The 13,883-nt window shown below is 36.7% G+C and overlaps 1 protein-coding gene across 5 annotated transcripts in view; it reads right to left on the reverse strand.

Annotated features, from left to right (window-relative positions):
• Positions 1 to 1,902: 1,902 nt before the first annotated feature.
• RASSF8 (Ras association domain family member 8) overlaps positions 1,903 to 13,883 on the reverse strand; it is a 115,070-nt gene continuing 103,089 nt past the window's right edge. For all 5 annotated transcript variants that reach the window (XM_055358018.2, XM_055358016.1, XM_055358015.2 and 2 more), the window contains exons 3-5: positions 9,397 to 10,286; positions 7,070 to 7,214; positions 1,903 to 6,085 (exon numbers count right to left, since the gene is read on the reverse strand). In XM_055358018.2, coding sequence (XP_055213993.1) covers positions 5,964 to 6,085; positions 7,070 to 7,214; positions 9,397 to 10,286 — 1,157 coding nt within the window. In that variant the 3' untranslated portion in view covers positions 1,903 to 5,963. The remainder of the gene's footprint in view (positions 6,086 to 7,069; positions 7,215 to 9,396; positions 10,287 to 13,883) is intronic.

Below are 13,883 nucleotides of genomic sequence, written 5' to 3' on the forward strand. Positions count from 1 at the left end.
GCCTACTTACCATCTCTCTTGGACCTCCCAGGCTCTTCACTGTCTGGCTACAGCTCCACCAGACAGCCCTTCTTGTTTATATCACCTTCCAGGATCTTCCAACACACTGGGTTGGGGTAAGTATCTCCTAATGTGTTTGTCTCCATGACACCCTATCCTTGCCCCTCTAGTGGTTCTTAACATGTTGTACTGAAGTTGTCATCTCTATCATTAAGACTGTAAACCGGCCGGGCGCAGTGGCTCACCCCTGTAATCCCAGCATTTTGGGAGGACGAGGCGGGTGGAACACGAGGTCAGGAGTTCAAGACCAGCCTGGTCAACATAGTGAAAGCCCGTCTACTAAAAAAAAATTTGGCTGGGCATGGTGGCGGACGCCTGTAATCCCAGCTACTCAGGAGGCTGAGGCAGGAGAATTGCTTGAACCCAGGAAGGGGAGGTTGCAGTGAGCCGAGATCAGGCCATTGCCCTCCAGCCTGGGCGACAATGGGAGACTCCACCTCAAAAAAAACCTCCTTAAGGTAGAACAAATATATGCATCTCACTCCAGTGTCCAGACAAAAACGGGGCTCACTAAATGTCTGTAGAAAGTATAAACGCATCCAGCATATTTATGCCCATTTTATAGGACTCCACTGATCTTTCCTAATAGACACAGCACACATATGTGGAGAGGGCAGTGGGTGAAGAGTTAACAGTAGTTCCTGTTTCTTGCTCTGCCATTAACAAAACATGATTTTAGAGGACAGGGTGGATAATTAAAATTTTAAAAGTCCCCCAAACTAGGACTTATCGGTATTTTGAATGACTTTAAGTTTCTCATTTCATCTTTGCTTTTATAACGTACTATTATTCTCATATATATACTTTTTTTTAGAGTGAGACTCTCTCTCTCTCTCTCTCTCTATATATATATATATGGGAAATTGTTTCTTCTATGTGGCCTTAAAGAAAGTTGAAATTACTAGGAAATTTACTTTGGTTCAATAAATACTACTTTGGCTAAATATATATATATATATATATATATGTATGTGTGTGTGTATATATATGTGTTGTCCAGGCTGGAATGCAGTGGTGCGATCTCGGCTCACTCCAACCTCCGCCTCCCGGGTTCAAGTGGTTCTCCCACCTCAGCCTCCTGAGTAGCTGGGACTACTGGTGCCCGCCACCACGCCCAGCTATTTTGTTTTTACTTTTCGTACAGACGGGGTTTCACCACGTTGGCCAGGCTGGTCTCGAACTCCTGACCTCAAGTCATCTGCCCACCTTGGCCTCCCAAAGTGCTGGGATTATAGGCGTGAGCCACTGCGCCTGGCCCTCATGTATAATTTCTAAGTAAAGGTTTAACTTCTTATAAAAATATTCCTATAAAAATGACAATTTATATACTTCCACATTAAAAAGTGGTTAAAATGCAGAAACTGAGCACCGTAAAGCTCATGCATCTCTACCATGGAATACAGAAAAGTGCCTTGAGGTCTGAAACATCTAAGTTAAAATGCTATGTCAGTTACTTAGGGGTTGTGTGATTTAGGAGAAGTTCCTTGGATGGCTGTGAATGTTTAAAGTGTGACCAGTACCCCATATTGCACTTGGCACGTAGTAAGGACTGAAATGTTAGTTCTCTTCCTCTCACTTATGGTTTTAGGGAAATCTGGGAATACAGAGATTCATTAAGATATCATTTCTTCTTTCACTTTTGAAATAAAAGGCATATTAGTTTCTTAATTCAGTTTTACTTTGATGAAGCCATCTTTTGAGCAATAGATGATTCTTTAAGTATATATGAAAAATGTAATTATGTGTAGTGATATGTGCCACTATTCTCTTTGGTATCTTCTAAAGGAAGTAAAATTGTATTTAAAAATATAAAGGACGTAAGAAACAAACTGACAACTGTAATGCCCCAATGAATCCTGAAAATTTATTATTTGGGAGAATATCCAATATTGATTCTTTGTTTTACAGCTCATAATGATCAGAAAATATACATTTAAAATGAAAGTCAAAGAAAAGGATAATTACATATAATACATATTACAGATTTATTTGTACATAAGCAAAGCAGTACTAAAAGCATATTTATGTGCTCACAATTAGTGAACATGGCAATTTTTTGTTTAAAGCTGCAGCAACTCAAATCCTCCTAGGGTCAATAAAGAAAAACATATTGAGAAATACATTTAGGGCTATCACCATGTCTGGCTGTAAATCTATTTTTTAATCTTTCCCCTCCCCCCATATATATGTATATACTTTATTGCCTTTATATTTCTGCTGGTTTAATATAATTAGTATACTAAATAGTTTTCTGCATTTATTTGGTTTCTAAAAATATATAAAATGCATTGAAAAGAGCTCCTGCAGCTTTCAGGCAGTCACTGTCCTGGCATCGAAAGCTTATTCTGGAGATGTAAAGCAGCAATACTGAATAAATAGTGATTGTTTTGTCTTTTTGATACAGCTGATGGCCTTCACCCCAAACTTAAAAATACTGTAGCAAATAGTATAAACATGCAACTTAAAAAACTGAACAGAATACAAAAGTAATAATTATAAGCTAATTTTAACACAATATAAACCAATAAAGACAACTTTAGGTAGAAGAGGGATGTGAACACAGCATCGTTATATAAATTAAGGCCCAATTTATCAAAGGCAATGCACAACGGGAACTGTCCATCTGCCCACGCACTTTGCATGCCTGAAATCAAAAGTTTTTGTCTTTTCTGTGTTATTTCCTCAATCCATTACAGTTCTATCTTGGAAGATGTTTACAGAAATGGCTTCAAATGAACAGTCTATTTCTCTGAAGACCATTTTGCTCTTATTCACAGAGAAAATTATCCTTTAATGCAGATGTAAATTACATTTATGCTGTGGAAGCAAATGCTCACATGTTCTTGTTATATATTGCTATACTTCACATTTCACACCATAAATTCTATTTTTTTTTACTGTATTTATATAGTTTTTACTCTATCAGTCTTGCTGTAGCTCTTGTTTATGACTAATTTGAACTATAGGAATTGATGATTACCTCATTGATGACTGGGAGAATTAAATAGGTAACTCCTATTAATACCAACTGAAGTCTCATATTATAAAAAAGTCCCTGTGCATCAAGACAAAAAACAAAATGTTATCAAACCAAAATATCTCAGAAGGACAAGAAAGGGACTATGGACACTATGTCCACAGGCAACACACTATGGGCCATTCTCTGAGGATGACAGACACTCAAAAGGTCAAATATACCAATGCTATTCCAAATTATTTCTTGGTAAGATAAAAAGATCTTTAAATGTATTTAATACTTGTAGAAAATCACAATAAAACAAGTTGCAATATGATTTTAAAAAAACACAAAACATTGTAATCTAATTTAGTATTTAGAACCTGAATATTCCCCCAGATGAAAATTTTATATTTGGTATTTTTGTATACCATTGCCCACTACCCCTCCGAAATGTATCCAGGATGTGGCACTTATCTAATTCATTTGTATTTGCAATAGACAAAAATGATCACAAATATACTAAAGTATCTTCAGATGATCCTATGAAAATGAGTTTTTTCCCTCTGAGTCTTAGAAAATATTCCTTAGAAAATATTCCTTAGATATGTGCTTCCAGAAGTAATATAACTAATTAAAAAGTACAGCTTCTCAGTGTATTCATCATATTCACATTTCTATACTTTCGTCACCTAGGAAATTTTTCTAAATCTGTAATTAGGTCTATGAAGATTATTTGGCAGCTTGGAAATTCTGATGAAGTTGTCAGAGAGGTTAACTGTGATACTCTGCTGGGAACCCAAGACTACTACAAGTTGCTAGGATGCTGCTTGTCCTTACTTAAAGTTATTAGGTTAATTCTGATAACAATTTATAATAAGTTGGATATTGACAGTGTTTTTCGTGGTATGCCAAGGCATCTCTGAAACTCCTAATTGCAAAGTTTAATACTGCCTCCAGTTTAACATTTTGACTTAAAGAAAATGCGATCAATTTATAAAATGTTTTTCTTTGTGAATAAGATCTTGATTTCTCTGAACAACAAAATGACTTTATACAGAATGACTTATTTAAAAATAAGGTATATATTGGGCATATGTAAATCATTACTGTCACAAAATCTATAAATTATTTTTTAATCATCCTAATTTTAAATATAGGTAGATAGAAAATAACTACTATAAATTGTGAGCAAATGTGTACAGGTTGTGGTTATTTAGCTAAGAATCATTTATTTCAGTTATTTGCAAAGTAACATAATGGCAAGATCAATTTGATAACTCCAAGAACCCAAAGAAAATCATATCTTCAGTTGAGGTCCGCCACTTAGCTGCACTAGAAAAGGCAACTCTGCATTATGACTTTCAGTTCTCTAGAAGCTTCTATACAGTCTCATAGCCATTCTTAAAAATTTCATAGGAAACCTAAGTAGAGCAGCATTGTCAGCATTCACTAAACCAAAGTCAGTCAAATGTGTTAAAACATCCAAAGTTGCCTTCATGCATAAGACACAGCTCTATTGTTACCATGGCATTACTATATTAATCCACTTTTATTTTGTTGCATGTAAATAATACAGAGGATGTAACTTCTTCAGAATTAAAACTACTTTAAATTTCAGATTAAAGTCTTAATTATACTGTACCAAATCTAACCAGAGGGAATGTAAAAATGGCTAAGTGGTGTCTGACTGAATCTGTCTAAATATTATTTGTAAATCTTAGTTAAGTCACTACTCATCAAAAAGGTGTTGAGTCATATTTGGTTTTACAAATAAAATAACATATGTACAAATGGAGATTAATGTCTTGTAAAAGTCAAGCCTAAAAATAAAAACATATGCTGAATTTGACTTTATATCCTTGCTAAAAAGTACCTAGGTTTAATCTCCTTTCCATCTAAGTGACTGGAAGAAACCACAATGGTCCATAATATGCAGAGCAAATTATGTGCAAGCAATACCTTACCCATGGTGTGTACACCAACAGATCATACATATGAAGCGGGTTATTTTAAAATACATCACTTAAAGCAATGTTCCTGAAGTAGACCAACCCAGCTTTCAGGTATCGTTATATAACTTCCATGTTAGATTAATTCTGAAGATCCATGAGTGTAAATGATAAGACAGGGCAGAAACAAAACATATAATGTATCAGGAAACCCCATGCCTGTTTGGATACATACTTAACAATTACATTTTTGTTCAACAGTGTCTGAAACACTGCAAATGTTTTATACATACAATTTAGCTCATGAAAAATATCTGTTATGCTCTGTGGCCACACATATATTTGGAAATATTGTAAAGGAACGACTAAATTCCAGATTTTAAAAAACCCTGAATTATCTCACCTAATTAAGCAATGGCTAGGACAGTTTCACAAAACAAATGCAAGTGGCTTCCTGTGGAGTTAGTTTCGATGGTGGAGCACCCTAGGATACTTGTGTAGTGTAAATCAGCAATGCATGGATGGAGTCTGGCAACATGCACACGGTCATAATCACACAATATGTAACGTAAGTCAGTCACAGGATAAGTCAATAAAAATATGAAAACATCAACATTCACACATTGATTACATGAAATAAATTAAACTAAGCCAGTCACAAATTTCTCTTCACTCTTACTTAAGTCACGGCTTATTTATGTATACACACTATGTAATACTTTCCTAAAGCTCTCAAAATGCTACAAATAAAAATGAAGGCTTTGCATTATAGCTGCTGGACAAAAATATCAACACTGTTGATGTGTGAAAACACAGTTTCTTTGTTCTTTAGCATCAGTGCACAGGGTATGGCTCCAAGTGGTATGCAATTTAGGAGAGAAAAAACATATAGCGGCTTGTGGAATAGATCCTCTGTTCATCATTGGCACAAATCAAAAAGGAAGTTTACTGTCCTTGGTACCTCTGTTGGGTCTCCTCCCTAAAGACAGATAATGTCATACATATATGCCTTCAGGATTAAAACCAGATGAGATAGGATTCTGCAGAATGCGGAGATTACTGGGGAGCTGCCGAGATGAACCAGGTCGCTTCAGGGACCCAGACTGGAATGGTGCCTCTAAACAGGAAACAAAGAGAGCCACCTGATGAGCTCATCAACTTGCAGTACTTAGCAATATAAAAAATTAGACTGCTTCCTACCCCAAAAGGGAAAACTGCATAGAGCAATAATTGCAATCCCCTGTGTGCCCTGGGCTAGGGGAGAAGGCTAAAACCTCCTCAGGTCTCTTTGATAAACTAGTTTTTATTGATTTGAACAGTGAATGTTCTTTACAAAAGGTGAATATTCTGCTTCTTTTTTTGGTTGTTCACACCATATGCATACACAGATTTGGAATTGTCTTTTAAATATCAGCACAAATTAATAATAACTTTTAGAAGAAAAAGAAGGAAAAAGGGGGCATAAGGAACAGAGAAGCCAAAATTCAAATTCATAGACTATAACTCATATATACTTCAGAAAAAAGTTTTAATAAAGAAGTAGTTTAAAACTAATGATATGACATTTGGTGATTACATGCTCACCTAAGTAAATAAATAACCTAAATGTTACTGGTTTTCCTCTAGAAATGGGAAATATTTTTTAAAAAAAGAATTTTTAAGTGTCCCACTTAAAAATTAGCTATGAATGTTAGGGTAATATTTTAACTGAATACAAGTAGTTTATTCAAAGTTAAGCAGATGGTCGGGCATGCTGGTTCATGCCTGTCATCCCAGCACTTTGGGAAGCTGAGGCAGGCAGATGACTTGAGCTCAGGAGTTTGAGACTAGTCTGGGCAATATGATGAAACCTCATCTCTACAAAAAATACAAAAAAAGAAAATCAGCCGGGTATGGTGGCATGCACCTGTAGCCCTGGCTACAGGAGGCTGAGGTAGGAGGGTCACCTGAGCCCAGGAGGTCGAGGCTGCAGTAAGCCGTGGTAATACCCCTGGCATTCCAGCCTGGGCGATACAGTGAGACACTATCTCAAAAAACAAAAACAAAAAAAGTTAAGCAGTGAGAATAAAGGGAAAATAAACCATATTTATCAACATCTTACCCCTTTCAATGTCTGCATGTGAGGCCTCTATTTCAATGGGCTCCGCTGGCAAAACGGTAACTTTTGTCCCTGTCTGCTGGATGAACTGCTGGAGATTGACTTGCCGTAACTCCTTAGTCAACTGCTCCAGTTCCTGTTCTTTGTCCTAAATGGAAATTATTATTTTTTTAAATTTGAGGATTCACTACTGGACAGTGCAAGACATCTTTGTGAGGATCCATCTGCTACAGGGGTTAAATGTGCGACATCTGCTTTCATAAAAGCACATTTAACAAATCTGGTTTATATTGATACAATGGGCTAAAGAGGTCACTTTCACTCTGTGGTGTAGGCCAAGAAATAAGCCAAGGGAAGACAACAGTTTCATTAGTCTGTCCTCTTAAATGTGATGCTTTCCTCTGGAAAACCATTATGCACCCTTCTGAAATAAATATGTCTATAAACTTTCATTAAAAAAAAAAGAACAAAAATGGGTTTCTCAGTCTGTAAACTCATTGGTGGAAAATAAAAAGAAAAAACCCCACAGGTTTTTACCCATCTCTGTGTTACAGCAATCTTGCTAAGCTGGTCACAAATTTACATATTAACCACTTCATATTAACTTATAACTACAAAGTTAATTGTAATTTGTTCCATGGATTTAGAGTTCTTGTTTTTTGTAAGCTGTTTCAATTTTCATGGGATACATTATTGAGATTTATCTTACAGCATGAGGAAAGCAAGATTCCCACAAGATTCTCACTATGGAATTCCTAAATCCTTGACAAAGATCTGAGAACTACAGAGTCCTACAGAAGGAGATCAAGTTTGGATAGCTGGAAAGCCGTAAAAGCAAGGAGGGGCATCCTATTATTTAAACAGCTTTTCATTTCTTTCTTTCCTCTACTGTATATAAGAAAAAGTACCCTGGCTCTACCCAGGCTGGGTGGGTCCCAAGGATTTGGTAGGGGTTGGGAAGAGAATAGAAGTGAATGGTTGTTTTCTCCACTTATTTGAGTATAGGGGGTACTTGGGGATATATCAATATTTGATTATCAGACATTTTTCAGTGGGTAGAGGGATTTACTAGTAATGACTGTGATAAGGTAGTGTTTTCTGTAAGTGATATCAAAAGCAACACAACTTCCACTTGTACCTTTTTTTAAATGTCAAAATGAATCCCAATAGTAAAATACTGACAAATTAGAGGCTGACAAGCTTCTACTGCATGAGAAATTCTTGATTTTCAAAATTTGGATGGTAGTTTTATCTCTTACTACAGATAATGACGGAGAAAGGAGATCACATCAGTTCTTCCTAAAACCTCAGCTTTCTCTGATTGTGGAACTAACTGTTGATGTTCTAACGCAGCTCTTCTCAAACCTCACTGTACACAGGTATTACTTGGGCATCCTGTTTCAATGTAGATTCTGAATTTCTTACAAGTAGTACCCTGGAGCTGCCTGGCATGGACTACACTTTGAATAGTAAGCTCTAAACCAGCACAGTCCAACACAACCTCCTTCAATGGTGGAAATGTTCTGTGTCTGCACGGCCCGTACAGCAGCTACTGGGCACTTGAAATGTGACCATGTGTGACTAAAAACAGAATTTTAAATTATTTAATATTTTAATTGCCTTATTATTTAATCTTAAATTTAAGTAGCCATATTGTAATCAATTGTGTCTCTTTCTCGTCCCATCTGATAGAGACTGTTTGATACATCTTTGCAACTTCCGCAACATAATCACAGGGTCTTTTCAAGAATGGGTATCCAAGAAATGTAAGTTGAGTGATTAGGGTTTAAGTGGCAAAATAGAACTTCTCGTACGTGAACTAGAAAGGGGGAAAATCAGACAGAAATCTTTGTGCCTCTCTCAGGAAAGCAAAGGAGGGTACTGTGGAGAGGGGAGAAGGGACGGGGGCTGTTTATGTGTCAGGAAAGAAGCTGGGATTGGCTGGCAACAATGGAGAAGTGACAGATAAGCAGTCAGCTAGCCACAACAATCCCTGGCCAACCAATCCATGGACAGCTCTTTCACCTCTGGTTTCCCTATCTCTGAAAGGAGAAGGTGAGATTCACTATCTCATCATTAGTGTCCATTCCATCCCATTATCTAACGCTACAACTGTCACAGTAAGACAAGGCTCTTCCATGGAGAAGGATCTGCAAGGCTACTGCTCCCATCTAAGCTGTCGTAAGTCACAAGAGTTCGACAAAAGTTTTAAACAAGGCTGGGTTTCTAATTCTTTGAATATAAGGAAAAATTGACAATGATGAAAAGGAGATTCCAAGAAGATACTATTTTAAATGGGCCAAACATTCTATTTATCAAAGTGTCCTTACCTGTAAGCGTTTGGTGGCTTGTCCAAGAGATCTTTCCACAGCTTTGATGCCATTTTCCAACCTCAGACTCTGCTGGCCTTGAATGTCAATCTCCCCTTTGACCTTACTGATCTTTCCTTTAACCTCTTCCTCATTGACCTGTGCCTCTTGAACTTCCCGTTGCAATTTTTCTGCTTCAAGACCACTTTCCATAGTCCGGATCTGTGCCAAATAGTCCTTTAATTTGTTTTCACATTCTGTTATTTTCTGTCTTATTTCTTGAAGTTGATCCTTCAGCTGTTTTTCATTTTCCTGTTCAATCTGTAATTCATTTTCCCAGAATTCTTCCTCCTCAATTTCTACATCGTTTCTTTTGATCTTTTGCTCTAGACGGACAATTTCCTCTTCAAGGTTGGAATTATACTTTTGCTCCCAAAATCTTATTTCTATTTCATTAGATTCCAGCTGTTTCTCAATGGATTGAAGCTTCTCTGTCTGCAGACGGATCAGCTTCTTCAACTCATCTGCTGTTGTTTTGCAGTTATTCAGCACCTTTTGCTTAAACTCAGTTTCTTTACCTTTTCCAAAAATGTCCATTAATCCTTTGGCACCTCCTGTAAATGTCAGTGATTTCCTTTTCGGTTCCCTCCTTTTGATTGATTTGTCAATCTGAGGCCTCAGTTTAGCTAAGGGGGGCAGACTCTGCCTGTATAAAGTTCTTTCAGGAATTCGAGCCACACTGTCTGAAGTGGGTCGCTCACTGAGAGACGGCCCAGTTCGTCGTAGAATGAGCTGCACATCACTAGCATACTGCCCCCATTTGTTTAAGGATATGATAGGATTTTCATGAGGTGCTAAGTGTCTTTCAGTATCTCTCCATTTCTCTATAAGGGTGTACCTTCCAGTTCGACCTATGTAAAAAAGGTAAGAATAACTTGTCAAAATGGGATATGTAGTAGTTAAAAAATGGAGTAAGAATGCCATTTGATGATTGTGTATTTTCGATTAGCATCAGAGGGTCAAGTTTGAGTCTAGTTCAGGTTCCTTTAAAACCTTTACTTGAAGATACCAAACCCCTCACGACATGTAACAACATAAAATCAGAAGATGTGTATTGCACATACTCTTTAGGCTTGCTTAGAAATTCAACTTTATACTTTAAACCTTGGTGGGACTCTTATACTCTTGCCAAATACCTGGCTGCCTAGAACTTCTCATTTGGGGCAAGACTGAACAAAGTTTATTTTCTAGCTGAAACAAAGGACAACAGAATCACCATGTGAAGCATGAGGGGCTGGTCCAGGAACTAGGTGGAACTTCAAAACTCAAATACATTTCCACTGTGCAAATCCCTCGGCTTTTTTCCACATCAGAACTTGGGAGGGCTGGAGGCCCCACTTCTCCTCCTGAAAGGAGACATGGGGACCAGTGGAGAACTGTGACTCAGCCACAGGAGGTGCCCAGGTCTCCTCTCCATCTCCACCTGAGTGCTCCACCAACCCATCGCTCACACAGCTGACATCTTCCTGGACACCGATGACAGACAAAAAACCAGCTCAATGAAAAAAACTCTTCAAAACAAATTCATATAAAAAGAGGGGCCTGAAGAGAAGACTTGTTCAGTTTTGGTAATATGATAGTATCAGAAATTCTTCTTCTAAAAAAAAAAAAAACTCAAAGCAAAATATTGTTAAAAATAAACCAGCAGGCTGGGTGCAGTGGCTCACGCCTGTAATCCCAGCATTTTGGGAGGCAAAGGTGGGCAGACCTCTTGAGCCCAGGAGTTTGAGACCAGCCTGGGCAACATGGCGAAACCCTGTCTCTACAAATAAAATATGAAAAAGTTAGCCGGGAATGGTGCTGTGCACCTGTAGTCCTAGCTACTTGAGAGGCTGAAATGGGAGAATCGCCTGATCCTGGGAAATCAAGGCTGCAGTGAGCTGTATTGTGTCACTGCACTCCAGCCTGGGTGACAGAGTAAGACTCTGTCTCAAAAACAAAACAAAACAAACAAACACCAGAATACAATCACATATACATTGAAAAATATACTGAATCTAATCATTATGAAAGTAAGATAAAGTTTCAGAAGAATATGAATGTAATGCCATAAGCTTGAACATGCTTTTTAAATATTTTCATTTAAGATGAGTGGGTCAGATAGATTATTTAAATTTTGTGAAAAGTGTACATAAATAATTAAAGAAAAAAAAACCAATGCTGCCATCCAGCAATTATACTTGTATAAACAGCTATTGATTTACCTTCCTGGCTTTCTTTTTTAAATTTCATGAGCTTCTGAACCAATAGTAATATTTTTGCAATTACTGCATCAATAAATGGAAATCTAGATGTGTAAATATCAACACCCATGTATGCAATTCATGAGGAGCACATTAAAAAATGACTTTGCTATAAGCATATGAGTGTGTTCTCCTTTAGGGAAACCTGAATTTGGGGTATAGCTGGAAGTTGGGGTTTTGGAGGCAAACAATCCTACGTGAGTTACTTACTAGATAAGCAGCACAACTTCCCTTCTAAAACGCTTCGCAGATTCTGAGGGTTAGCACCTACCACACTGCCTGGCCCACAGCAGGCATTCAACACGTGGTAGCTAGTAAGACATTTTTCCTATAACAAAAGGGCTGACCACAGAATTCCTTTAAATAGTGATGTGTCATCACAATGATCTTTTATTTATTTATTTATTTTTTCCCCTCCCTCGCCCAACAATCTGACTTTTAAAAAGCAACTTCCAACTATGTAAACTAGACAGAGATGGGACAAAGGTTCTGGAGTAGAAAGGTCTGAGTTCAAATGTGGCTCTGCCTCCTACTGTGCTTACTTACATGATCTGAACAATTAAATTTCCTTTAGCCTCAGTCTCCTCATCTGTGGGATAAGAGTAGTATTGCCTTATCTGACAAGGTGGTTCTGAGACTCAAGTGAGAATGTAAAATATAAATATGTTTGTGAAATTGAAAAGTGCTAGATAATATTAGTTACATTTATCAAAATGCCCAGGCTAATAAGGGGGATGAAAAAGAAAACCTTAGCCCAATAGATTAGCTTCTTGAAATAAAAAATGTTTCCAATGATTTTCAGGTTAAAAATTACTCTAATTGCTCCCAAAGAAAAACCACATGACACATCTGCAATGTTAAAACTGTCCCATGTGTACAAACTGCTTCAAAGGTCATAGTACTATGGCTATCAACTGCTTTTAGGAATCTTACTCTTCTCTGAACCTCTGTGTCCTCCTTCGGTAACAGGAGGGGTTAGATAAACCGGTAGAGTTCTTTCCAATTCTATCAGCCCAGTGAAGTATCTTTAGAAGGAAAACCGAATCATCACATTATATGAACTAAACAAAACATTTTAAAGACCCTAATTTATTCATAATTAAAAATAAAACTAATTTTCCAGTGCTTACTGGTACTGCTACCCTCTCAGAATGTCTTGGAAGGTTATTTAGAATTGCTTTTACTGCCAGTATTGGCTTTTGTTAAATAATGCACATTTAGTACTACTGGGTCAAAAAATTCCATCCAGCAATATAAAAAAGCTTTTTTTAAAAAAGGCAAATGAATTAATAGATTTGATTTTATTATATAAATTGGGTTTTAAATATTTTATATAGGAATTAAATTACATAATCGCTGTTTTTAATATCCATAACTTGGCAGCGCTCTACAGATTCTATTTCCTTCATTTACACAGATTCTGATTCCTCCTGCAAAACTCCTTTTAGCGTATTTGACCACATGGATACATTCAGTTATACCTTCTGTACTATTTTGATGTAATCTTAAAATGAATAAAAAGGAATATCTATCTGTCTGTCTGTCTGTCTGTCTATCTATGGCATTTGTAGTTTAAGCTGTTTTTGCATTGTAGGACTGTGTGACACTATCAAATAATTTTGATCCAATTTAGTGGGGTAAAAAATATTAATTATACTTTTAAATATTGAAGCAACTGAGACTAATCCCAAGAATCATTAAATTTATATACTGAAGAAACTTACATACAGATTTTAATGCATTAATGAGATCTTATTGAATGACTGATTGACATAAATTAAAAGAAAACAGGATAACAGCTTACTTTCACTTAAGAAAGCAGAATACACAACTATAAAGTAACATAACATTTTGAAAATACACACCAAAACTCAAACAAGGGTCACTCAGAAATTTATGCCCTGAATTCAACCATTTTTTAATACTCCAACAATTTTTATAATTTTAGGAAATTTCTCCTTACAGTCATAAATCAAAATCATGATTTAAAAGTTACATCTTGCTATTTAGTTAACAAACGTATATTGAACAACACATATGTGTCAGAAACAGTGCCAGGCTCTAGAGAAACAGATTCTACTAAACATCTTCATCACCAAACCTCTGGAGTTTTCATTTTAACTGACATTTGATATTTTCTTCAGTACCAAATCCTCCACACCCCAAAGATGAATATTGGACATTATTCAAAAGAACATGACAAAG

The sequence above is a fragment of the Gorilla gorilla genome, chromosome 10, assembly GCF_029281585.2.
Source record: "Gorilla gorilla gorilla isolate KB3781 chromosome 10, NHGRI_mGorGor1-v2.1_pri, whole genome shotgun sequence".
Lineage (NCBI taxonomy): Eukaryota > Metazoa > Chordata > Mammalia > Primates > Hominidae > Gorilla > Gorilla gorilla.